The sequence below is a fragment of the Equus asinus genome, chromosome 3 (genome assembly GCF_041296235.1).
Source record: "Equus asinus isolate D_3611 breed Donkey chromosome 3, EquAss-T2T_v2, whole genome shotgun sequence".
NCBI classification, from domain to species: Eukaryota; Metazoa; Chordata; class Mammalia; order Perissodactyla; family Equidae; genus Equus; species Equus asinus.
In genome coordinates, this window is record NC_091792.1 from 94,762,078 (window position 1) to 94,786,691 (window position 24,614).

Sequence of the window (24,614 nt, forward strand, 5' to 3'; positions counted from 1 at the left end):
ATTGAAGGATCAGCTTCCTTCTTCCTCACTGTTTATAAACAGATATGAAGTGGCATAGATTCTGCTTGCACGTTTCATGCACTCCTCCTTTCTGCTGCTGCGTCCTTATCCACGCCCTAATCAGTCCTCCTCTTACCTACGAGGCTAACTGCCACTTCTTCTCCCCTTTCCTCCATCTCTCCTATATATCTTTTGACCTCATTCTTTCTAAGGCATAATCATATCACTTACTCAAAAACTTGCAGTGATTTCGCCCTTTTGCACAATAAAATACGCATTTCTCAGCCTGATATTCAGAGTTCTGATACACAAACCTCTCATTCTTTTAGTAAATACCTATTGAGCATCTTTGACCTAGGCATTGTGTTATGGGCTCAGGATGTGCAAGTGAAGGACAGAGTTCATGCCTCGGGGCATTTGGTCCTTTAGAGAGAAAAACAAATAGATGATTAAAAACTTGTGAAAGCGCAGAGATAAAAGTATGCAGAAAGGATTATGAGAGTACTACAGAGACCTACTTAACCAAGCTTAGCTTTGTTTTCATCTGGTATTTGACACATTTAAGTCATCTTTAGTTTCAGATTTCTGATTAAAATCTCATATACAAACGTCAGAAATTTAGTTGGCTCGTCAAATTTTGACTTGATTTCACTTGCTCACTTTATGGCTTCATATAGCATTCCTAATTACCCCCAAACCACAGTGTCTATAAATAATTAATTTGCCCTATTTTTAGAACAGCCATTTGATAAATATAAATACAATTATTGTAATAGTATATAAGCATTTTCTTTTTCAGTGGTCGTTTCTAGACATTTTATTTTATATTTTTTATTTATTTTTTTTTTGAGGAAGATTAGCCCTGAGCTAACATCTGCTGCCAATCCTCCTCTTTTTGCTGAGGAAGACTGGCCCTGAACTAACATCCGTGCCCATCTTCCTCTATTTTATATGTGGGACGCCTACCACAGCATGGCTCGACAAGCAGTGCTGTGCCAAACCTGGGATCTGAACTGGCGAACCCCAGGCCACCGAAGCGGAACGTGCGCACTTAACCACTGCACCACCGGGTCAGCCCCTTAAAGACATTTTAGAAGTTCTTATATTTGCCCACAGAGATAGTATTCATGGCATTCTTAATTCTTTTGTGTAGATCCATATGTCTATCTTGTATAATTCTTCTGCCTGAAGCACTTCCTTTAACATTTCTTGTAAGTGCTGGCGAAAAATACTCCCATCTGAAACAGTCTTTATTTTTTCTTTTTTGAAAGATATTTTTGCATAGAACAGAATTCTGGTTGACAATTTTTTATTCTTTTCATACTTCAAAGGTGTCAGTCACTCCATTGTCATCTTTATATTTCTTCTGCTTGGAGTTTGTTGACTTTTTTAGATCTGTGAGTTTGTCATTTTCATTAAATTGGAAATGTTGTAGCCATTATTTCTTCAACTATTTTTCCTGGTGTCCTCCCCTCAACCTTTTCTGGACTCCAATTACACATGTCTTAGATTGCTTGATGTTGTCCCACAGTCGCTAATACTCATCTAGTAATTTCTTGTTAGAATTTTATCTCATGCTTCATTTTGAGTAGTTTCTACTGTTTTGTCTTCAAGTTTGCTGAATCTTTTTCTGCAGTGTCCAATCTGCTGTTATTCCCATCCATTATATTTTTCATTTTAGATATTTTATTTTTCATCTGTAGAAATTCATTTTGGATGTTTGGTTATCTTCTGTTTCTCTCCTCATCATGTTCATATTTTTTGTTACATTCTTTAGTACATGGAGCATATTTTTAATAGCTTTTTAAGTTCCTAATAATTCCATCATCTCTGTCGTTTCTGGGCTATTTGTAGTAGTTGATTTTTCTCCTACTTATGGGTCACATTTTCGTTTTTCTTTGCATACTTGGAAATTTTTGATGAGAGGCTAAATGTTACATTGTTGAGTGCTGGATTTTGTTGTATTCCTTTTAAAAACTATTGAACTTTGCTCTGGCATTGCAGGTATCTTGATCCTTTTGAAAATGCTTTTAGACTTTGTTAGGCTGGACCTAGAGTAACCCTCAGTCTAGTGCTAATTTATCCCCACTATTAAGGTTATTACACTTCTGAGACCTCTACCCAACTCTGCATGTATTATGAAGTCTCTGCACTCTGGTTGCTGAGAATGCAGACTAGTCTCAGCCCTGTGTGAGTTCCAGGAATTGTTTGATCTACTATTTACAGTGGTTGTTTCCGGTTTTGGACCCCACACAAGATTCCAGTCATTCAGTGTTTGTGTTCAGTATATAGCATTCAGTATTAACTCTATTCGGTATATTATATTCAGTATTCAGTAATACCTTGATTCCAGGGAAACTTTCTATAGATCTTGCCTTTATGGTTGTTTACTCTAGGAGAGTAATTTCCATACGCAGTTACTCCTTTATGAACAGAACCAGAAGTTCTATATGCAAGGAGTTTTATAGGGTTTCACCAAATATAAATTAATAGAGTAGTTATGTTCAATTAATTATATAAGTGAAATATGTTCCATGTGCTGCATTTGTGTTTGTTGGATTGGCATTTTGGGTATTTTTTTAACTGCAAATATATCACTATTCTTTATTTTTGTTGTAGGTCTGGCTCCATGCACCGTATGAACTTCATCTTTCCTTATTTGAACACTTTATTGAACTGCTCACAGAGTCCAGGTATTAGTTAATACCTATGTAGTCAGTTGTTCATTTATACAAGGGATGAGAGTACAGTGTATAAAGTCTTCTTTTTCTTATAGTGAAGCTTCGAAGAATGCCAAATTAATGAGGGAGTTCCAGCTAATCCCAAAGCTGCTACTGACTCTTCGAGATATGTCTTTATCCCAGCCTACCATTGCTGCTATTAGTAATGTGCTGAGCTTCTTACTGCAAGGTTTTCCCAACAGCAATGATCTGCTCAGGTAGTGACAACTTCTGTATTTGTCTCTATTAACTAAAAGTACCAGTGACGTTAACATGAATGAGATGAGTGTAATTGGTTCCTATGCCTGTGTGTAATGTTAATACAGTTCAAGATATCTGGAAGGCACGGAAAACATGCGTGTCTCAGTCTCTTGCCTCTATAAAGCAAAGCCAATTGTTGCCACTAGTAAATAGTAGAATATTGGTGAGAATAGTTGTAGGAATAAGCCCAATAAGATTGATTGTCCTGGACATAAAAGTGTTCACTGTAGGAAACTCATCCCTCTTCCCCAAGCCCTGCTGCTTCTCAAGTGTATGTGCACAAGCACACACACCCGGAGTGGGCGTGCCATCTCTGTTAGATCTATTCGCTGTCACCCAGACAGATGATACCTTTTTTTTAACATATTCAAACCTTTTATATGATGTATTATTTTGCTGCTAATGTAAAATGTGGCTTAAGACATATTTATGGACTATCTGTAGAAATGTTCTAATATTCACATGATAATTCAGATCTTAACTGAAAATGGAAGAAAAAAAACTACCCAGCCTAAGTATTTTCCAGGTAGGGAATTGCTTAAACTGGACTTGACTACCACTTTTCATGTAATCTCCCGGGAAACACAGGTGAAACCACCCTAGTCATTAGAGCAATCCCAGGAGACTAGTCCCTAAACTGTAGAGCATGTAAATCACTCACTGTTAGATTCTCTTACCTTGAAAACATTGTTTTCACTTGGTGACAGATTTAAGACTGGAGTTTAACACTTATTTTGGAGATGATGATTGTTGTTAGCAGTATTTATTTAAATCTTATCCTCGTGCTATAATGATCACTTTGCTAAAATTACCACTGAAACCTATCAAGTTTTTTATTTTTCTCTACTTTACAAATTAAGAAATTAAGTCCCAGAGGGGTTAAGCTACTTGCCCCAAGTAAGAGGACTGACAATTGACAGAGCCGGGATTTCCCGCTTACTTGTGTTTCCTAAGCCTGAGTTGTTAACTGCGAGGCTTCGGTGGATCCGTACAGATAATGTTGGGACATTTTAGTTTGGATCATGCTGTTCGGTTCTTGAAGTCATTTGAGCTAGTGCATTAAAGGACTCATATTTCTGGAGAAGCATATTTTTCTCTGTATTTTAAAACATTGTAACACATATAATGTTAATTGCAGTGGTTCTGGGGAAATAAACCATATAATCACTAGAGATCTGTAAAAGATAGTTAAAATAAGAAGTACTTTTTTCTTTTTTTTTTTGCTTTTTTGTTTCTTCATATTTTATTGTTTGTTTTGGAGAGGGAAAAAATAAAATCTGTAATCTTTCTTTTCTTGTATATAAAGGTTTGGCCAGTTTATTTCTTCTACTTTACCAACCTTTGCAGTTTGTGAAAAATTTGTCGTTATGGAAATAAAGAATGAAGAGAAGCTTGACACTGGTGAGTCAATGCTGGAGCTTGAAAACTAATTACATTCCCTGTTTTCTTCTGGCACTAGTTAAACCTGAATTATATGTGATACTATTCTGTTATTTTTCTCCTTACATTACTTCTTCTGGTTTTTCACAGATATATTTGTCTTAAATCAGGCCTGTACAATCTGCAGAAATACAAAATTCCTTACAGAATTTAATAGGGTGTAAAATTTACTTTAAAAATAAAATCTTTCCTGTGTTTAGAAGATTCATGTTGGGAGGGGAGGGGAATATTAATGTAAAAAAGGGTTCACAGCCTTTATTATCACTTGTTTAGATAATATCAAATATAATGGAACAATTTTCAGGATTCTAAAGAGATGGACCTTTTTTCTTGTCCACTTTAATGGAAAGTACTCCTAGAAAAAATTTTTTCTAAAAGATGTATTTTTCAGTGAGATTTTCTAGAACGGTGTTGGAGATTTTGTCCTGGTTTATCTGCTAGGGTAATTTAATGTATTTATTTTCATTGTAGGAACTGAAGAAGAGTTTGGAGGTCTTGTATCTGCCAATCTTATTCTTTTGAGGAACAGACTTCTAGATATCTTGCTAAAACTAGTTTACACATCTAAAGAAAAGACAAGCATTAATTTGCAGTAAGTAAAATCTTTTTAGAATTCATGGTACCAGTTGCTGTTACTGGTTAATTCATAGCAGACAAAAGAAAGAATTGCCACTGACTTCTAATAGATTTTTTTAAGCTTGAAATTTGTAGTATGTCAAGAACAGAACCTAGTCATATTTTTCTTTTTAATTTGAAATCATAATCCATGAAATTAATATTTTGTTTTGTTTTTTTAATCCATTTGTCTTTAAATAGAGCTTGTGAAGAACTGGTCAAGACCCTGGGTTTTGACTGGATTATGATGTTTATGGAAGAACACTTGCATTCCACCACAGTTACGGCAGCCATGAGGATCCTTGTCGTCCTGCTGAGTAATCAGTCTATTCTCATCAAGTTTAAAGAAGGACTCAGTGGTGGAGGGTGGCTGGAACAGACAGATGCTGTCTTAACTAATAAGATCGGAACAGTGTTAGGTATGGGACTGTTACAGTCAGCTGCTTTAAAATAAGCTGTTGTGTTTGGTGTTTAAATCTTATGTAAGCTTATACTCCTCAGTTTATCTCACAACCATGAAGAGTTAGGAATTTTAATTAATGATAGAGTAAAAAGCTTAGAAAGTTTCAAATTTGGCTTTTTAGTTGCAAATTAAACCAAAGTCAGAGACAGGATATTAAGATATGAAAACTCAAGGGAATTCCTTATGGTCTTTTTGTTGTATTGTTCCCTTTCTGATCTATAAGTAAATACTAACAAATTATCAGAACTGAATTAATAATGATAACCAATATTTTGAGTGTTTATTCTGTGCCGGTTACTAAACACATTCATTTTCACAATAATCCTATGAGGTATAAATACTGTCATACCCATTTTACAGATGAGAAAGTCAAGGAATAGGGGTGGAGTCACTTGTCAGCTAGGAAGTATCAAAATTTGCATCCAGGTCTTCTGAGGCCAAAGCCCATGCTTTCAATGGGTCTGTTATATGGCCTCTCAAGGATTTAAGTTCAGAGTTTCAGGCAAAGCTCCTTATTCTCTGCTCAGTAGTTCTGTGCTGTTTTAAACATGGAACTGAGCATTAAGTAATATTAGAAAATTAATAGTTTTCTATTTTAGATTCATTTGAACTGGTATATTTCTATTCATATTCATGACCTTATTTTGGAAAATATATATTTAAGATAATGTTTTTACTGAAAATTACAGTCATTCAGTTATTAAAGTATTTTAAAAATATATTTGTCTTTATAACATTACATTTTAAAAGTAGATATAATTGTATTCTGCAACAAGCATCAAGACTATCTATTTACCCTTGTCAGATGGGAAAATTAGTGATCAGAATTTAATATGTAGTTTATTGTTTTAAGAAGAAAGTGAACGTATCAATACCTGGGTGCTGCCTGTACTGCTTCCTCTATTAAAGCAAATGATAGAAAGACTGAGCTCACAACCTAGGATTGTTTCAGTGTTATTTCACACGTGGAAAATGTCTGCAGAAACTTTATGTGTGATGAAGAAGGAAATTCACTGTGAAGTGATTTCTCGAGAAAATTCTCTGCTTTAACATATGCATTTTAAATTATTATTGTAATAGGCTTTTATGATCTGAAAGATAAATCACTATTTTGCATTGACTCTGAGGGAGCGATATAGCTACAAATGTTATTATTATGAACAGTTTGGTAGAAAGAATTTAGCTTAATAACCTTAATAATAGCCACTAAGAGAATAAATAATGAAAGGTACAATTGAATGTGAATTCTATTGAATATGAGAGTTTAAATGCTAATTGACAGCTTCTCATTGAAGGTGAAAAACCACAGTAGTAATAACACCTAAGATTCATACAGCACATTGCAGTTTGCAAAATTCTTTTGCATATATCATCTCATTTGGCCTTCATGATTCTGGAGACAGGTATATATTTTGTAGTGTATAAGATATTTTATAGGAAGTAAACCTAATAAATATAAATTAAGGATTAATTTCTCTAATTAGGAAGGTAAGACTGTTAAATGCATAAGGTTCCTGAGGCAGACATTAATAGCGTCTAAGTATCTGTCTTCTGACTGTTAGTCCTGTCCTTTTGTCAGTCCTACATCACTTAAGTAATATCAGAAAAAATGCTTTTACCATATTGGATCTACCTGACTTCATTTCTTCAAATTTATTTGTCCTTCATTGATACCTGCCTACACATTGCATATGCTGCTCTTGTTCTAAAGAGAAATCTAGGTATTTAAGTTTAACTTAAATTTGATTCAATTGAATTTAATTTTCCCTGAATATCTGTCTGATACATACATATGTATGTGTGTCTACAGATATCTATATATATATATACACACGTCTCATTTGATTCTATTTCTCTTTCATCTGATGAGCAACCTAATGTTTTTGAATGTTTTATTCACATTTATTAGTTTCTGTCAAATTTTTCTGTATAAAAATACCTTCCATGTCGCTGTAAATTGAATCTAAATTAATGTGTAGTTGTTAATAATATATTAAGTCTTCCTTAAGATTAATTATTGGGAAAAATGAAGTGTGAGAATTTAGAAAGGAAAATGACTGCTAGTATTGGTTTTCATTTAGGACCTGTAGTTTAATCAAAATTTATTTTCCTATTTAATGTATGAGCTCAAGACTTTTTTATGCTCATAATTTCATTTAGAATTACTATAAACAAAAATCACGCAGTGTCCTGAGGCAGCCAGTCTTTCAAAACTGTGGCGATGTCATTCAGACCAGGGGAGACAGCATAACCCCACATGCTCTAAATAGGGGCAGCAGTCTCCACGTTCAGGTGCCGCCACTCATTAACTTTACGACTTTGAATAAATCACATATTTTCTATGTCATAAAAAGGGTAATAGCGATTTCTAACTCACATGTTCATCGTATTTGAGAAATGAGATGATCTATGAAAGAGACTGGTAAATTGCTGTACGGTTTTTTGTTAATTAGAAGAGCATACTTCGTAATTCACATCACATTGAGCAGTTGGTTAGGATGAAATATTTAAAAAGCCACCTAGATACAAATTTCTCTTTGATTATTTTAATTAGCAAGTATGTGCTTACTTCATCCTAGAAAAAAGAAGTTGGAAAAAAATGTGAATATTCTTTTGAAGTGAAAATTGCTTCAGAGTAGAAATCAATGCTTCATCTCTTGTTTACTGTTCACAAAAGTTTTCCATTGAACATTCTGGCCAACATTCCTTCTGTGCTGAGCGCTGTCATAGGTTTGGAGTGGCAAAAGAACTAAATGTTTGAGTTGTATGCTGAAAGTTGTCATATAACAGAGGAAACAGGATTGATAGACGGGATGATGCTGTAAGCCACATCAGTAAGCAGTGACCGTCTCCTGGTAGAGCTGTGTTTCTAGAAAGGACTCTGGATGTTCAGATAACCACAATCATGGTGGGCTCAGATTTGCTGTCCCATTACCAAACAGCTTTCCAACAGAATCACAGACCACCTTGTGAGGAAAGATTGTTTTGGTTATTCATTTTGTCTTGTCTCTACATTCACAGATAATTTAACCTTAACTAGTTTATCATCATTTTCAGAACAAATGAAATATATTAGCTACATTATAGAAGTTATATTTTTAAGTTACATTTTTGTAGCATCCTAAATTTTGGCTATATTTTGAATTTTACTTTCTGCTTAGGGAAATGTTAATTTTACTTTCTTCTTAGGGAAATGTTAGAGCTCTTTTGAGGTCATTCTTTTTTAATGAGTAGAATTTATATTACCTCTCATATCTAATTTCCTCAGCCATGTTTCAAGACCTGTGTCCTAATAGACAGCCTTGCTAAAGTCAGAGGTAATAAAGAAAACTTTTGACTAAAAGATTAATTCAACAATTGAATAGTTAATTGCCTATATTAATATGAATGTTCTGGATAGAAATGTGACATATATTGAATTACTCTCTTCTTTGTTAATGCAGATGGTAATCGGTTATTAATTTTGTATTTATTATATTTCCTCTTCTCTTAGGATTCAATGTGGGCAGGAGTGCTGGTGGGAGATCGACAGTCAGGGAGATTAACCGGGATGCTTGTCATTTTCCTGGTTTTCCAGTTCTTCAGTCCTTCCTCCCTAAACACACTAATGTCCCTGCCCTCTATTTTCTCCTCATGGCATTGTTTCTGCAGCAGCCAGTTAGTGAGCTGCCTGAGAACCTGCAGGTCAGTGTGCCTGTCAGCAGCAGCCGATGTAAGCAGGGTTGCCAGGTAGGAATTACCTAGTAGGTGTAAGTAATTACATGTGCCCCCAAAATCACCATAGGGTAATGGGTAAATCACAGTAAAACCAACTGATTCCATCCCTTTCTCACATTTAGGCTTTGATTTGGGGTAGAAAAATCTGCAAATACCATAGAAAGTTTTCCCAAAAATCCTTTTGTCCCTGTTTGGTCATTTCTATGTATATGTGGTTACTCTATATGATTATATATGCGTAAAGACTTTGGATGATATTTTAAGGGCGAGCTGAAGAATTCTTTGATGTGATTTTGTCCAGAAACATAATTTAATTTCTGTAGAATTAAACTGAAGAGAGTGGTATATATACCATAAATTAGTTGTGTGGGTATGACAGGATTCCTAGTGCAAGTTAATTAGAAAAATGTTTCTCATTTCTCAGTGATAGATGACGTCCACATTAGGAAAGCAGCATGACTTGACTTGATTTCTAATTGAAGACTACTGTGGATATCTGTGTCGATCTTATGTTTCTGGCACTGCAAAGACTTAGGCATTTAGTTGTAAACTCAGCTATACTTCCATCATAGTGTCAAATGCTATTCAAATCAATTCTAGTAATTGACAAAACCTTTTAAATGAAAGCACTGAGTCTCTACCCTTACACGAAATCAAAATACAGATTCATGCTTAGCAGAGTTTGGTTGGTTATGTAATTTTTCAAAATAAGCTTGACACCATACTCGTAAGTGTTATGTAAAACTGCTATGAATAAAGCTCCTCAAACTGATTTTTATTTTGTCAAATCTTATCTGTACGTAATCTAAAAGTGAATGGGAACATTGCTGAGAGTGGGGAAAAAAGTGAGTTCAACAAGCTTTTCCAAAAGATCCTGCTTAAAATCGTCAGTTCTGTAATCTCATCTCCTGGCTAATTAGCATGTATTTTATTTTTGTTTGTTTTCTTCAGAGAAAAAAGTGGAAAACAATGTTTTTAACATAGTACCTAAGACAGGAGGATACATAGTATCCACTTTTTTTTATAAATGTAAAAATGAGTTTTAAAATACGGGAGGGGGGAGTACTAGATCTCCACCTCTTTATCAGTACTCACTTTGGGGAAAAAATTAATTAGCTTCAAAGGAATTTCAGAATATTAGAACTTAGGAGGGTCTCATCTCTACTGGACAAAATTGACAATGGCTAATCTGATTCACTTTCACCTCTGCAGTTTGATTTAGATTCCATTTGGACATTTATCTTTGGAGTTCCTGCCTCCAGTGGAACTGTGGTCTCTTCTATCCATAATGTGTGCACAGAAGCTGCTTTTTTATTACTGGGAATGCTCCGCAGCATGCTGAATTCAGTAAGTTTTCTGGGATAATGACACCTGTTGATGGTTTCTCCTGCCTGGGATATTTTGTTAAAATAGAGGAATCCTTTGGTAACATAACTGTTTATTTTCTCTGTGGTCTCTGGAACCTCAGCCTCTCCGTTCTGTTATCTCTAACGTGACATAGGAACAGTTGTTAAGACCATGGACTCTGAAGCCCTGCCTGGGTTCAAATCCCATCTCTGGTTCTTAAGACACACTAACCTCTATGTGCCTCAGTTTCCTCAGGGATAAAATGCTGGTGGTAATAGAATTTATCTCTTAGGGTTGTTGTGAGGATTTAATGAGTTAGTATGTGCACAAAGCACTTACAAGAATGCCTGGTATATAGTAAGCACTTCGTAAGGGTTAACTGATATTATTAGTGTTATAAAATATATATTACCATGTGTACATGTATATAATGGACATATATTGTAGCACATGTGATTGCAGTAATATATTATTTGAACTTTTAAAATGACTTTCATTTAGGGGTTAAAAATGTTTTCAGTGCAAGTTTTATTTTGTTTTTTTTTTTGTTCTTTATTCTAATTATTTCTAACTTGGATATGAAGAATTGAAAGAGTAAATGACAAAATATACGTTCCTATCTATCTTACAGGAATACTGTGAATAATGACCATTTGTTTATACAATTTAGGATCACATTGTAAGAGGAATTATTAACTAGATTCTTTGGGTTACAAGTGCCTGACAAATCTAATTTTAGTCAAAACTATTCTTATGACATCTAAGAAAAGAACATTACTATTAAATGTATTAATTTAGAATGCTTTGGGATTCTTATTTTGGTTCCTATACATAAACAAATATAAAAATCTAAGATAAAAACAGCCACTCTCTGGGCAAGTATCAGAAGATAAGCATTGTTCAGATATATTCTTTCGTTGTTATTTTTTAATCATCATCATCACTGTTGTATAAAGTAAGGGAATGCACACTCCTGTGTGTCTCCTCTATTCGATATTCTGCTGCCGTACTCCTTCACCGCTGCCGCTTCTGGTCACCAAATACATGGGAGGTTTTGCCACACTAGCTGGGTCTCCCACAGTGCAGTTCAGTTCTGACACTGTCTACCTGGAGATAGCATCAGATCCCGCCGGCTCAGGGCTCAGACCCAGTCCCACAAGACTGCCCCACCCCCACTTCAGAAACCAGCCACACGTCCTGGTTGATACCTGTGCTACTGACCCACCGGCCGTAAATCAGAGGTTCTCATAACTCAAGAAAACATTCTACTTACTAGATTACCAGTTTATTATAAAAGGACATAACTCAGGAACAGCCAGATGGAGGAGATGCATAGGGCGAGGTATGTGGGAAGGGGCGCAGAGCTTCCATGCCCTCTCCATCCTGCCATTCTCCCAGCACCTCCACATGTTCACTAACCCAGAAGCTGTCAGAACCCTGTGCTTTGGGGTTTTTGTGGAGGCTTGATTATATAGACATGATTAAATCATTGGTCGTTGGTGATTGAACTCAATCTCCAGCCCCTCTCCCCTCCATGGAGGTTGTGGGGGAGAGGGTTAGGTTAAGTTCCAACCATCTAGTCACGGGTTGGTTCCCCTGGCAAGCCTTCATCCTTAGAGGCTTTTCAAAAGTCACCTCATTAACCTAAACCCTGGTGTGGAAGGGGGCTCCTTATCATTGACAAAAGACGTATTTATGGCTCTGATCACTTAGGACATTCCAAGGGTTTTAGCTCTGTGCCAGGAATGGGACAAAGACAGAATATATATTTCTTATTATATATCACAGTTGATAATGGTGAAGAGCATTGTTCTCATCATTTTGCGTATGACAGTAGGTTCAGAAAGATGAAGTAACTTCCCCATCTTTTATCTTACTCCTAACTCTGGCATGATGGAGGATGGGGCACCTTTGACAGTAATACAGCCACTGTTGGCACCAGCTATACTCATGTTGATAATGATAAATAATCAAAACCACTGACTCTAGTGACTGAGCTGTGAGTATTTCAATGAATAGACAAACGTCTCGTCAGTTTCTAGGGTATTGTTTTGTTTTAGCTTATTTGTGGATTTGTTTGCCTGTGTGTTTGCTCATGTGTGTGGTTCATAAGAGTCCTGGACCATCAATATATGCGGTTTTAGGAGAGTAGTGAGGAATGGATTTTTAAAGTAATTTTTAGCAGGATCAGTTTCTCTAACGTATTTCTCTTCTTGCCCCCATGACAGCCTTGGCAATCAGAAGAAGAGGGCTCTTGGCTCCGAGAGTACCCTGTGACGCTGATGCAGTTCTTTAGATACTTGTATCACAACGTTCCCGACCTGGCCTCCATGTGGATGAGCCCTGATTTCCTGTGCGCATTAGCAGCCACGGTCTTCCCCTTCAACATTCGCCCTTACTCAGAGATGGTAGGAAGGGGGGAGGAAAATGGCAAAACTGCAATTAGTCTGCTCCAGTGGTTATCGGACCTTTTTTTTCAAGTCTTTTAAGCTTCTGACCAAGTTACAGTTTCCCAACTTTCTGCTTCTACTCTTGCATCACCATCTCGTGTCCCTCTCCTCACACTCTCCTGCTTTCCCTGAGGAGAACAGTGCCTTCGACTCCCTGTTTTCGTTTACGATATTCTCCTAAGGCCCTTGTTAGTAACTTCCCTCTCTAAGCAGTGGTGCATCCATTTCTTACTTTATGCGATGCCAGCTCTGCAATTGTGAATTGTTCTTTCTAGCTTACAGAACTCTAGTCAGATCACATTTATTTCTACTTTTTTTCATGAATTTTGCATTTCTTGAATTTAGTCTTTATAAATTAATTATAGGACTGGTTTTCTTTATAAAAAATGAAATGTTTGTCCTTTCTGCTCAACTTTTCTAATTTGGTTCAACTGTTATTTTTCTTATTTTGTACTAATTTAATGGAAAGTTATTAGACTATAATCATATATAGTTTAGGTACTTCTTTTTTCCTTTAAAACAAGCCCAAAGACAGTTATTCCTCCCCAGTACTTCAGAATCTCGTGATATTTCCTCTTATTTCCACCACCACTTTAGGGCTTGGAATAAACCACCTTCTTCATAAAATTTTTCTCCATGTATAAAGGTGAAATACTCGAATTCTAAAGTTATGGGGATTTTTAGAAGAAAGACAAGTATAACACATGACCTTAACACCCTGGCTTGTTTATAATTTTAAAATCCTGGATTTTGGTAAAAACTGACCTTCGGTCATATCTCAGTGTCTTTTCCTTGTCAGCATCTTGTAATCTGTCTTCTAGTCCTTCTTTCTTTTTCTATTGACTCAAAGTTGGCACTAGTTTTATTGTTATTTTGTTTTGTTTATTTGGGGTTTTTTTAACCTGCAAAAATGGATTAGCCGTTAAATGCTACTATTGTACCAGCTCTTTATCTGAAATTCTGTGATATTTGACGTCTCAGTAGGTAGATTTCACATACGCAAATATAGTCTTTCTTATTTTATTATTTTATTTATTTTAAGTGCAGTTACCCACAATAGAGATAAAATTCAACATAAAACAGATATCTTGTTAGTGGCCAGTCATTAGTTTAATATTAGAAGAGCCCCTGTTGAGTAACCATGACACATGGTGCCCGATTACTACCTCAAAAGCAGGGGTCAAATAGAGCAGAGTGAAATAATTCATTGAATAGTTAAATTGTAGGTAAATCTGAGGGAAAATACTGTTGCTGCTATAGTTTGTTTTTTAGGAAATATGGAAGTAAAAACATCAAAATCAGATGTGACTAGAGTATCTTTCCACTTGATTCTACTAGGTGACTGATCTCGATGATGAAGTTGGATCTCCAGCGGAAGAATTTAAAGCCTTTGCTGCGGACACAGGGATGAACAGAAGCCAGTCAGAGTACTGCAACGTGGGCGTCAAGACCTATCTGACCAATCACCCAGCTAAGAAGTTTGTGTTTGACTTCATGCGGGTCTTGATAATAGACAACCTCTGTCTTACCCCGGCCAGCAAGCAGACTCCACTAATTGATCTTCTGTTGGAGGTAAAGACAAAGAAATGCATTTGCATCTTTTTTGCATTGTTTTTTTAAATAGAACATTAATAACCAAGCAAGTTTTCTGCCACATACCTTTCAGATTTCTAATTCTTCTGGGGTGTGCAGACAGAACATATCATGGGCTGGGGGAGTGTTTTATGCCAGATGTATTCTAGGCACTATCAGTTAGTTTCTCTTCTTTCCATTTCCACAAGCATGTCCTTAATTCAGTCCTTTATCACCCTTTCACTAGGCCAGGAATTGACAATCTTCTTGTGTAAAGAGCCAAGTAGTAATTATTTTTAAGCTTTCTAGGCTGTACAGTCTGTCACAACTACTCAACTATGCCACTGTAGCTAGAAAGCAGCCATAGACAATACATAAACAAATGAGCATGGCTGTGTTCCAGTAAAACTTTATCTACAAAAATAGGCTTAGGCTGAATTTGGCCCACAAGCCTTAGTGTGCCAACTCCTTCCCTGGACATTTATGGCTACATTGTCTCCTCACCTTGTAACTTCCTGTTTCAGTCCCTCTTACAGGTCGTTGCCAGGTATCATTGCTGTTAGTATCCTGTGCAGCTTAAGACATGCTGTGTCTCACATAGTGGGTGCTCATGTGCACTTAGTGAGTTTCCCCTAAGGCAGCAAGCTTGTAGGTTGCTTGCTTAGTCAGCTCAGGCTGCTCTAGCAAAGTACCACAGACTGAGTGGCTTAAACAACAGATGTTTATTTCTCACAGTTCTGGAGGCTGAGAAGTCTGGCATTGGGATGCCACCCTGGTCGGGTTCTGGTGAGGGCTCTCTTCCTTCCTTGCAGACAGCTGCCTTCACATGGCAGAGAGCTCTCGTGTCTGTTCCACTTCTTATGAGGACACTGATCCCATATGGGGGCTCCTCATGACCTTGTCTAAACCTAATGACCTCCTGAAGGCTCCCCCTCTGAATGCCGTCCCACTGAGGGTTCAGGCTTCACCATATGAATTTGAGAGGGACACAAACATTTAGTCCGTTGTCCTTGCCCATTCTCCTGATAAATGATAGGAATCAGCTGATGCATCAGAAAATGAGCCCTAAGTGGCCACACTGCTGGCTCTAGAAATTGGCAATCCCTGAAACCAAATATTTACCTAGAAAAGTCTCAAGAGAAACTAAAAGATCCCAGAAAGAGAATTTCATTTATAATTGTTGCCTATACATTAATATTCTTTTGGCCAGTTCATATGAACAGGGTCAAGCAGTACATAGGTGCCAGGGGCTCTGAAAATAACACATTTTATGAAAGGTTCAGTCAGTGCAGAGGACCAAGTGCTGTTCCCTTTGAGGAGCGTCATCCCTGCTCTCAGCAGCTTGACAGCTGAGCCTGTGCTCCCTCTGCTCCCTCTAGTGGCTGATACAGTTAACTTTATTTTAAACCTTAAAACCACAGCAGATATTTTATCTTATTCATGTGAAAACATCCTAGGTCAATTAAAAGAAATCACTAATGTAATTTAGATACTGGTAATGCTAGTAAGCATTTTACCCAGGACCACAGTGTTGAATATTGGCAGAAAAAGAATTGATTTCATGCCTAATCCGTGTGGTAGAATTTAAAAGCATGCCTGGTTAGAGCCTGCCGTCTTTGGAAACTTTAGCAGTGAGAGATGGCCATTATCTTAGTGCATTGGGTAAGAATTTGAAGCGTTCTATGCAAAATGAAATGGTAATCAGAAAATAAGAGAATAAAGGTCAGAAGAGGTGTGTGCAACAAAGCATAACTGAGCCAAAAAAATAAAATACACGTATGTGGAAGATAAGAGGTGAGTATATGTTTCTAGTAATAGCATTTTCAATCTTGTAGGCACCCTAATAACTAACCACAGATAAAGCATGTAATTGTCCTTTGTTTTGGTTTTCTGTACGTTTTGGGAAGGAAAGTTGGATATACCGTGTGTTACCCACAAGGCTCGCATTGTTGTGGGCACGACTTGCCTACAGTGGAGTTGTGTCTGCTTGTACAGTCTGGGTGATAGGATTGTATTTCAGGGAGAAGCGGGGAGTGTCAAGATGGAAACTCCAGGTAGATCATAAACTCCTCAAAGTTAGGGCCCAACTTTCACATGTCCTTTTATCTCTCGCAAACTTAGCGCAATGCCCTGGTGTGTTCTTTAAGTATTTTTGAATCATTTAACTATAACTACATCCCTGGCAGTTCCCAAACAGGGAAATATGATACCACCTAATAAGGGGTATACAAATTTGCTTTTAAAAAGTAACTTGAGGGGCTGGCCCAGTGGCATAGTGGTTAAGTTTGCACACTCTGCTTCAGTGGCCTGGGGTTCACAGGTTCAGATCCCAGGCACCGACCTACACACTGCTCATCAAGCCATGCTGTGGTGGCGTCCCACATGAAAAATAGAGGAAGATTGGCACAGATGTTAGCTCAGCAACAGTCTTCCTCAAGCAAAAAGGGGGAGATTGGCAACAGAGTTTAGCTCAGGGCCAGTCTTTCTCGCAAAAAAAATAAATAAATAGAAATAAAAAGTACTTAATACTTTGAGGAACTTCAAGTCTAATACACACATACAGAATACACATACAAAAGATATTTAGTGAAAATACTGTTGCACTCCATGTCTCCCTATGGTGTAAAACAATAAATTACAAGCATATGATGTTGAATGTTATGATTATGAAGTCATTATCTCTGAGGAAATTCGTGAAGAGAATTATTACATAGATTTACTGCTTAGCCACATAAAGAAAGGGGCTTAAACCAACTGATTTTCAGTGTCTTAAACTCAATCCAGGCCGTCTTCAGTCTTGTATGATTGTAGGAATTTCATCATAAGAATATCTACTTGCTTGATTATATCTATAAAAGAATGTGTGACATTATCTTTAGTAGTAGTCTATAAAAATAAAGAATTCCCTTGCATATAGAGTGGCTTGAGTGATGCTGAAGCCAAAGACTAGGGAGGCAGTGTGGTGTAATAGAAAGAGCATGGGTTTGGGAGTGAGAAATACTTGTTTTGGTTTCTGGCCCTGTTGCTCATTATATAAGCATTTTTCTCTCTCCGAGCTAAATTCATTCTCTGGAGAAGAATATTATATACTATCTCCCCTGCGGGATTGCTGTGTGAGTTAAATAGATGTAAATCACCAAGCAAAAACTATTTTGGGAAACTAAATGTGGGCTGGTTTTACCTGGATGACCTTGGACAAGCTCAGTTCTCTTTACCCATCACAGTTTGCCCATCTTTGAAATGATGTAATATTAGAACCTGTCTCTGAGGATTATTGTGAGAATTAAATAAGATGTTACATTTACGATTTGTAACACAGTGACTGGAACATAAGACTTACTCAAGAAATTAAGTGGCCTATGGTGGCTCTTACAAGGATGAGGAGTGACTCTTCTCCCAGCTCCCATTTATCGGTGTCCTCTGCTGTCACCGCCAGACTTCTTATGAAGGGCCAAGTGAATTTGCTGCACATGAATACCACCATGGCAGTGGAAGGAAAGTATACAAGAACAGGTGAAAAAGTATTTGTTGACACCTGAAGGAAGAATAATGAAACTAAGGGGACTGAATGGAGTGTGTGCTTGTCTCATACCGTAGGCAATTTTCCATCATCTAAGGACTTACTACTCCCTATTCCAACCATCTTTAAAAAGACCTCCCCATTCACATCAGAGTGAAACTCACCCTGGGTGACTACAGGGAAATAAATAAGGGAAAAAAGTGACAAAAGTGGGCAAAAAGAGCACTATAAAATAACGGAGAGGAGAAATCAGCCAAGAGGGATACTGCTGTCAGAACCAAGAGCTCACAGTCCTCTTCTTTAAAGGCTTCAGCCCATCACAGAAGCAGAGCAGAGGACCAAAGACCTTCCTCCCAGAGCCTCCTGCTCTCAGCATGGGCAGCGCACGCCCTTGGGCTGTCTGGCCTGTATGCACCAAGATTCTGCATGGTGTCCCCAGGCCTCGAAAAAGGAGGCTGTGATACTTTGAAGACTTACGTTGACTGGCTTCACTGTTTTCACTGGGAAGACAGATGTGACAGCCAGAGGCCAGAGCAGATCCTAGTGCTTACCGTGTCTTCATTCTGCCCTGAACTCATCCCAGTTGTCTGGTGGGCCAGCCAGCTTTCTCTAAAAAACTGACGAGGAGGTTGTAGCAGAGTTGCTCTTGCTGTGCATTTGCTAGCTTCAATGTGGAGATTTTTAGTAGAGCTGCAAGAGTATGGTATAGCAGGTGAGGCCGTGAACTTTGGCATCCGAGACACTGAGGTTTGAATCCCAGCTGTGACTTGAGCAAGTGACTTCTTCCCTAAGCATCAGTCACCTTATCTCTGAGATGGGAATGACAGAACCTACTTCAAAGGGATATTTTGGGGATTGAATGAGATAGTGTACACAAAACTAAGCACTGTGTCTGGTACATAAGAGTAGTCCAATGAATTGTTTAAAAAAAAGCCTCAGAGACAACTATACATGCATTCGTAAAATCTTAAGTCCTTTAGAAGTTAGGCTACTGTATATCATATATCTCAGCAAGAACATTTGAACTTGGCAGTTAGGGCCAATAACAAGTGTAAATTCTGGGTCATGATCACTAGGGGAACAGCTTCAGTGAGAGGAATCAGGATTAAATGCCTGTTGGTGACTAAGCCAGTCTTAAATCCTTATGGAATACAGAAGAATCTCTTTTAATTAAGTAAAAATAAATATTTTGATTGGTCAAGCTACTTCTCTATGTACTGTGGTCCCTCTGTCTTTCAGACTCCTAAACTTTGTCTAGTTGAGATTTGATAAACCTTCTTCATTATTATTTATGCCATTAACCACTTTGAACTGATTATGACTCTGAGTGGGTACTGTTGTCTTCAGCGGTGTTTAAATCCTCCTTAACTTACTAAGGAGCCTTAGTCCTTAGTAAATTTCATGAGTAAATTGTAAACTACTTGTAAATTTGTAAATTCAGTAAGCTGTTCAGTAAAATGGTATGTGATCTGATTACCAGGTCATCCTCATTGACCTGGCGTTCTGCTTCTTATCACTTAGTACTTCTCACTTTCTCTTCAGTTGGTGGGTGTGGGTGTACAGTCAGCAGAGGAGGGCCTTGGCCACAGCTCTCCTGCTGGCTGTTGCATTAATCTGTTCAACTATGCAGGAAAATTTATTAAGGTTAAAAGCGTGACATATCCTTCACTTTTTCCCAAATTATTCTAGTATCATACCAGACTCCTAAGCTTATCCACCTCTCAGGTTGGATAATGAAAGTTATACACCTGGATTATATTACCCTAATTACCAGTAAATGCCCTCAGAAGAGTACAGTTTAACCTTGTGCCCTAAGCTTTTATTCAAGATAATTTTTAAAATCATCTTTGTACTATATAGAACCGTTATCAAAAATACTACCTATAGGATTGTTCATTATCCTCTTTATAAGAACCCACAAAGAACATCTCCTCTCAGAACAATTTTAGGAAAACATCCTTGCTCACCATCTAGTATGCTTCTTTTTATAGATAATAAAAAGCTTTTAAACCGTATTATCTTTTTTCCTCCTCCTTGACCCCTAGGAAGCTCAGAGCTAAATTGTGTGCTTAATTAACTTTGTGATATAAGTATTCCCCTCCCCACTGACTTACCCTCTTGATTACTAGTATTCCTGAACTTTTGTATTTGTTTTAATGGCTTTATGATTTCTTTCATCTGTATCTCGTTATAAACTGCCAGATCTCTTTTGCAAGTGGGATATAATAATAAATCATCAAATATTTATTAAATACTTAGAATGTCTAGAATACTGCTTTTGGAGGAATGAAGTCAAACGATGATGTTTCACCTCGGCTTCAATTTTTTTAATTGTATGGTCAGAAAAACAAAGAGAACGAGTGTAAGCATATATACCATCTCTCTTTATTATTTACCAGTAGGTTTTTTTAATCCTTTTGATACATTTGGTAATATAGCTGTGGTTGAGCCCTTATCTTTGTTTAGTTCTGATTCTAATTCTAAATTTTATTGATTAGGCTTCCCCTGAAAGATCTACGAGAACTCAGCAAAAAGAATTTCAGACTTACATTCTGGATAGTGTGATGGACCATTTGCTTGCGGCTGATGTGTTATTGGGTAATGCTATGTTTTATTTTCACTTTATAGAACTACCTATAATCACTCTCCTGCTCTATCTAAACCACAAGTATATCTCCTTTTTAACTTCATCTCTTTCCTGCTTTCCTATGCATTTTCGCCTCTTATTGGTATTTTTCTATAATGAGGAAAAGGCCCTTCCAGCTTTTTCCTTTGAATCGGAGATAAAGAACCACCAGCAGGAAGAAGTTAAGGTGCTTGTCCACATCTGGGCACTTGGGTGGCAGGAAGAGGACAAGGAAAAAGAAAGCAGTTTTAAAAACCGTATTACGTGAACAGGTTGTATTTTGTGAATATCTTCTACTTTTAAAAATTATCCATTGTAGTATCCAAATAAACAAATTATAAATGTAGAGTCCCATGAGTTGTCACCCAGATGACATGTCTGTATAAAACCACTCAGATAGAAATGTACCACCAGCGCCCGTAGAAACTCCGCTCCCACCCTGACCCGGTTACTACTCACTGAATCACTGTCCAAACTTCTAAAACAACAGCTATTCTGCCTACTTTTGAACTTTACATAAATGGAATACAGTACGTACTTTTTGTAGTCTAGCTTCTTACACTCAACATTATATTCGTGAGATTTATCCATGCTGTTGCATGTAGCAGGAATCCATTTATTTTCATCACTAGTAATCATCATATGAATATCTAAATGTATCCATTTTACTGTTAATGGACATTTGGTAGTTTCCAGTTGGAGACAATTAGAAATAAAGCTGCTATAAACATTCTTGTTCCTATAGGCCACATATGTGTATAATATTTACACATGTCTCTTGAGTGTGTACCTATGAATGGAATTGTTGGGTCATGGGTGTGTGTGTGTGTATATATATATATATGTTTGTATGTATATGTTATTCTTAGGATGGCTTCCAGGACATAAATTCAAAACACATTAAAATGTTTCTTCTGTATGTCTTTATTTAATTACAATAATAATATAAAATTTGATACATTTATAGTGGAGCTAACATTTATATGTAAAACACTAATAGAATTTAAAGGAGAAGGATAAGTAAAGATTTAGTATATTTGCTACTTGAGTTCTGGTAATAATATTAATCCTAGAACCTCCATGCTATTAAATTATCATTTTTTTGCAAAGTACATTTACCAAGAAATCTTTAGTATTATCTTAGGATGCAACTTGCAAATCACGATGTCAGCTCAAACTTTCGTATTGGTTTTTATCACTTGAGAATCTTACTTATGTAGTGTCATCTTACTACACAAAGACAAAAAGTGAAGAGTTTTGCATAATGGAGTAATTCAGAGTTAGGTGAGAATAATCGCAGTCAGTGGCGGCTCCAGAGTTTCTAGAAATGAGGGGCTTAGAGGGGGCGTTCTGGTTCGGAGGAGGAGCTAGGAGATTAGTCTTGAAGCAGTATGTACGTACCAAGCTGACTGAGGACATAGTGGTAGCTTTGGGAGAAACAACGCTGATGATAATCGTGGAGGGGGCGAAAGGCACCCCGTGGCACCACCACCACTGATTGTGCTTTATTTTCCAATTCTTCTGAACCTCTCTTCTGCCTGTGCTGCTTCAGTGCTATTAAAGGTATACTCAAAATAGAGTTTTGCTTGATGGTTTGTTTCACCCTTTATTAGTTACACAGAATCAATTTACCGCTAATAAACTGACTTCATTTTTCTCTCAAATGGAGATCACCTGTCACTGACAGTTTACGTTGAAGAACCATTTGCTTATCACCAACTGTCTTAAGGCAGTAGGAAACTTCCCAGTGTCAATCTTCAATGTATCCTGCAGAAGTTATTTCTTCCAGCATTTATCATGATTTCTAGACGTGAACATCATTTTCTTAAAGCGGTACCTAAGAGCTCCTGGTCTTAGTTCTCAATGTAGTAGATGTACTCATTTTGCCTTAGCCTGATTTGTCTGAGGATCTGATCTTGTGCTGGTAGATATCAATTTTCTCAGACATTTTTTTCCTGCTGGAATTTAGGAGAAGATGCATCTCTGCCTATTACCAGTGGAGGAAGCTACCAGATATTGGTGAACAATGTGTTTTATTTCACACAACGTGTGGTGGACAAGCTTTGGCAAGGCATGTTCAACAAAGAATCTAAACTTCTTATAGATTTTATAATTCAACTAATTGCACAGGTAATCCATTGTCACTATTAGTTGTAGAGTACATGTTTTCCTATTGCCTAAGGTGTCAAATAAGTGTAACTAATAAGACAATGAATGTGAACATTTAATATAGAGTTCAGCTTATTAAAAGTGAATAAAAAATTGTAGACCTGTAACCCTCCCGCCTTCCCCATAGCCTGGAGCCGGTGAGTCCTTGTAAAGTTGCCTCGTTCTCTCAAGCTGTGGGCTTTCACTGGCCTCCCACTGGTCTTGCTCTTTGCTGCCCACATAGCTAGACAGCTTCCTTTTGGTTTAAGTAAGTTAATATGATTTGATAGATTTTTACAGTATAATACATCAGTGTGTAAAGGCTAACAGAGCATGAAGAGTTGATATTAAAGGAGTATTCTCTTCTTATAATTGAATCTTTACCAAGTGCATTATAGTCCTTGTTTCTTTGAAGATGTCATTTTAGTATGTCTTTGTGGTACCTTTGACTAAGCCATATTGGCCTGGTTTGGCACAAGTGATTAATATTATTCAACACGGAATATAGAAAATAGGAAATACTATTATTATGGTTTATTAGCATATGGTGCATAGGTTCTTTCATGTCACCTAAGAATCTTTTAAGAGATAAATTTGTATTTAAGCCAAAAAGAAAAGTTCTCAAGTGAGAGCTAGACAGCTTCCTTTTGGTTTAAGTAAGTTAATATGATTTGATAGATTTTTACAGTATAATACATCAGTGTGTAAAGGCTAACAGAGCATGAAGAGTTGATATTAAAGGAGTATTCTCTTCTTATAATTGAATCTTTACCAAGTGCATTATAGTCCTTGTTTCTTTGAAGATGTCATTTTAGTATGTCTTTGTGGTACCTTTGACTAAGCCATATTGGCCTGGTTTGGCACAAGTGATTAATATTATTCAACACGGAATATAGAAAATAGGAAATACTATTATTATGGTTTATTAGCATATGGTGCATAGGTTCTTTCATGTCACCTAAGAATCTTTTAAGAGATAAATTTGTATTTAAGCCAAAAAGAAAAGTTCTCAAGTGAGAGGATGAAACTAGAATGTCAAAAGTAGTTTTTCACTACTTCTAAAATGTTGATTTTAGGTAATTTTTTTCAGTAATTTTGAGTAGAGATCATTTAACCTAACAAAACTTGTGTGGTGGGAGCTCTACCCAGATGGCACTTCCTCGTGTTCAGGGGGCAGGGGGCAGCCCTCCCCATGGGAGTGTTACAGCTCTTCTCACTGGGAGGTGTATTTTTACATAGCCCTCTTCTCGTTAAATTATGTTTATGTGTCTCTCGGGTTCTGAACCTCATAATAGCAAGGGCTTTGTAGTTTTTAACTTAGCATCCCAGGACCTAGCATGGCATCTGGTACGTAAACCTAATAAATGTTCATATGCGAGTGATAAGCAGATCTTTTCTTTTCGTCCATTTTACTAAATGAAATATCTTTCACATCTTTAGTCAAAAAGAAGATCCCAGGGATTATCACTGGATGCGGTTTATCACTGCCTCAACAGGACCATCTTGTACCAGTTTTCACGGGCACACAAAACCGTGCCGCAGCAAGTGGCTCTCCTCGATTCGCTCCGGGTCCTGACTGTGAACAGGAACTTGATCCTGGGACCCGGGAACCATGACCAAGAGTTCATTAGCTGTCTGGCTCACTGCCTTATTAATCTACATGTTGGAAGGTAACTCCTTTAGGTTCAGATTACTGTGTCTTTGATATTATTCCACCAGGACTCTTTGTTCTACT

At 37.1% G+C, this 24,614-nt stretch overlaps 1 protein-coding gene across 13 annotated transcripts in view; it reads left to right on the forward strand.

Moving 5' to 3' along the window:
* Positions 1-24,614, forward strand: part of WDFY3 (WD repeat and FYVE domain containing 3) — a 251,234-nt gene that overhangs the window by 162,816 nt on the left and 63,804 nt on the right. For 12 of the 13 annotated variants that reach the window (XM_044766258.2, XM_044766252.2, XM_070505447.1 and 9 more), the window contains 12 exons: positions 2,620-2,693; positions 2,777-2,938; positions 4,288-4,382; positions 4,893-5,013; positions 5,238-5,455; positions 8,993-9,228; positions 10,429-10,563; positions 12,792-12,971; positions 14,352-14,585; positions 20,604-20,703; positions 22,701-22,861; positions 24,320-24,549. In XM_044766258.2, the coding sequence (XP_044622193.1) occupies positions 2,620-2,693; positions 2,777-2,938; positions 4,288-4,382; positions 4,893-5,013; positions 5,238-5,455; positions 8,993-9,228; positions 10,429-10,563; positions 12,792-12,971; positions 14,352-14,585; positions 20,604-20,703; positions 22,701-22,861; positions 24,320-24,549 (1,946 nt within the window). The remainder of the gene's footprint in view (positions 1-2,619; positions 2,694-2,776; positions 2,939-4,287; positions 4,383-4,892; positions 5,014-5,237; positions 5,456-8,992; positions 9,229-10,428; positions 10,564-12,791; positions 12,972-14,351; positions 14,586-20,603; positions 20,704-22,700; positions 22,862-24,319; positions 24,550-24,614) is intronic. The other variant, XM_070505448.1, reaches the window with a different exon arrangement.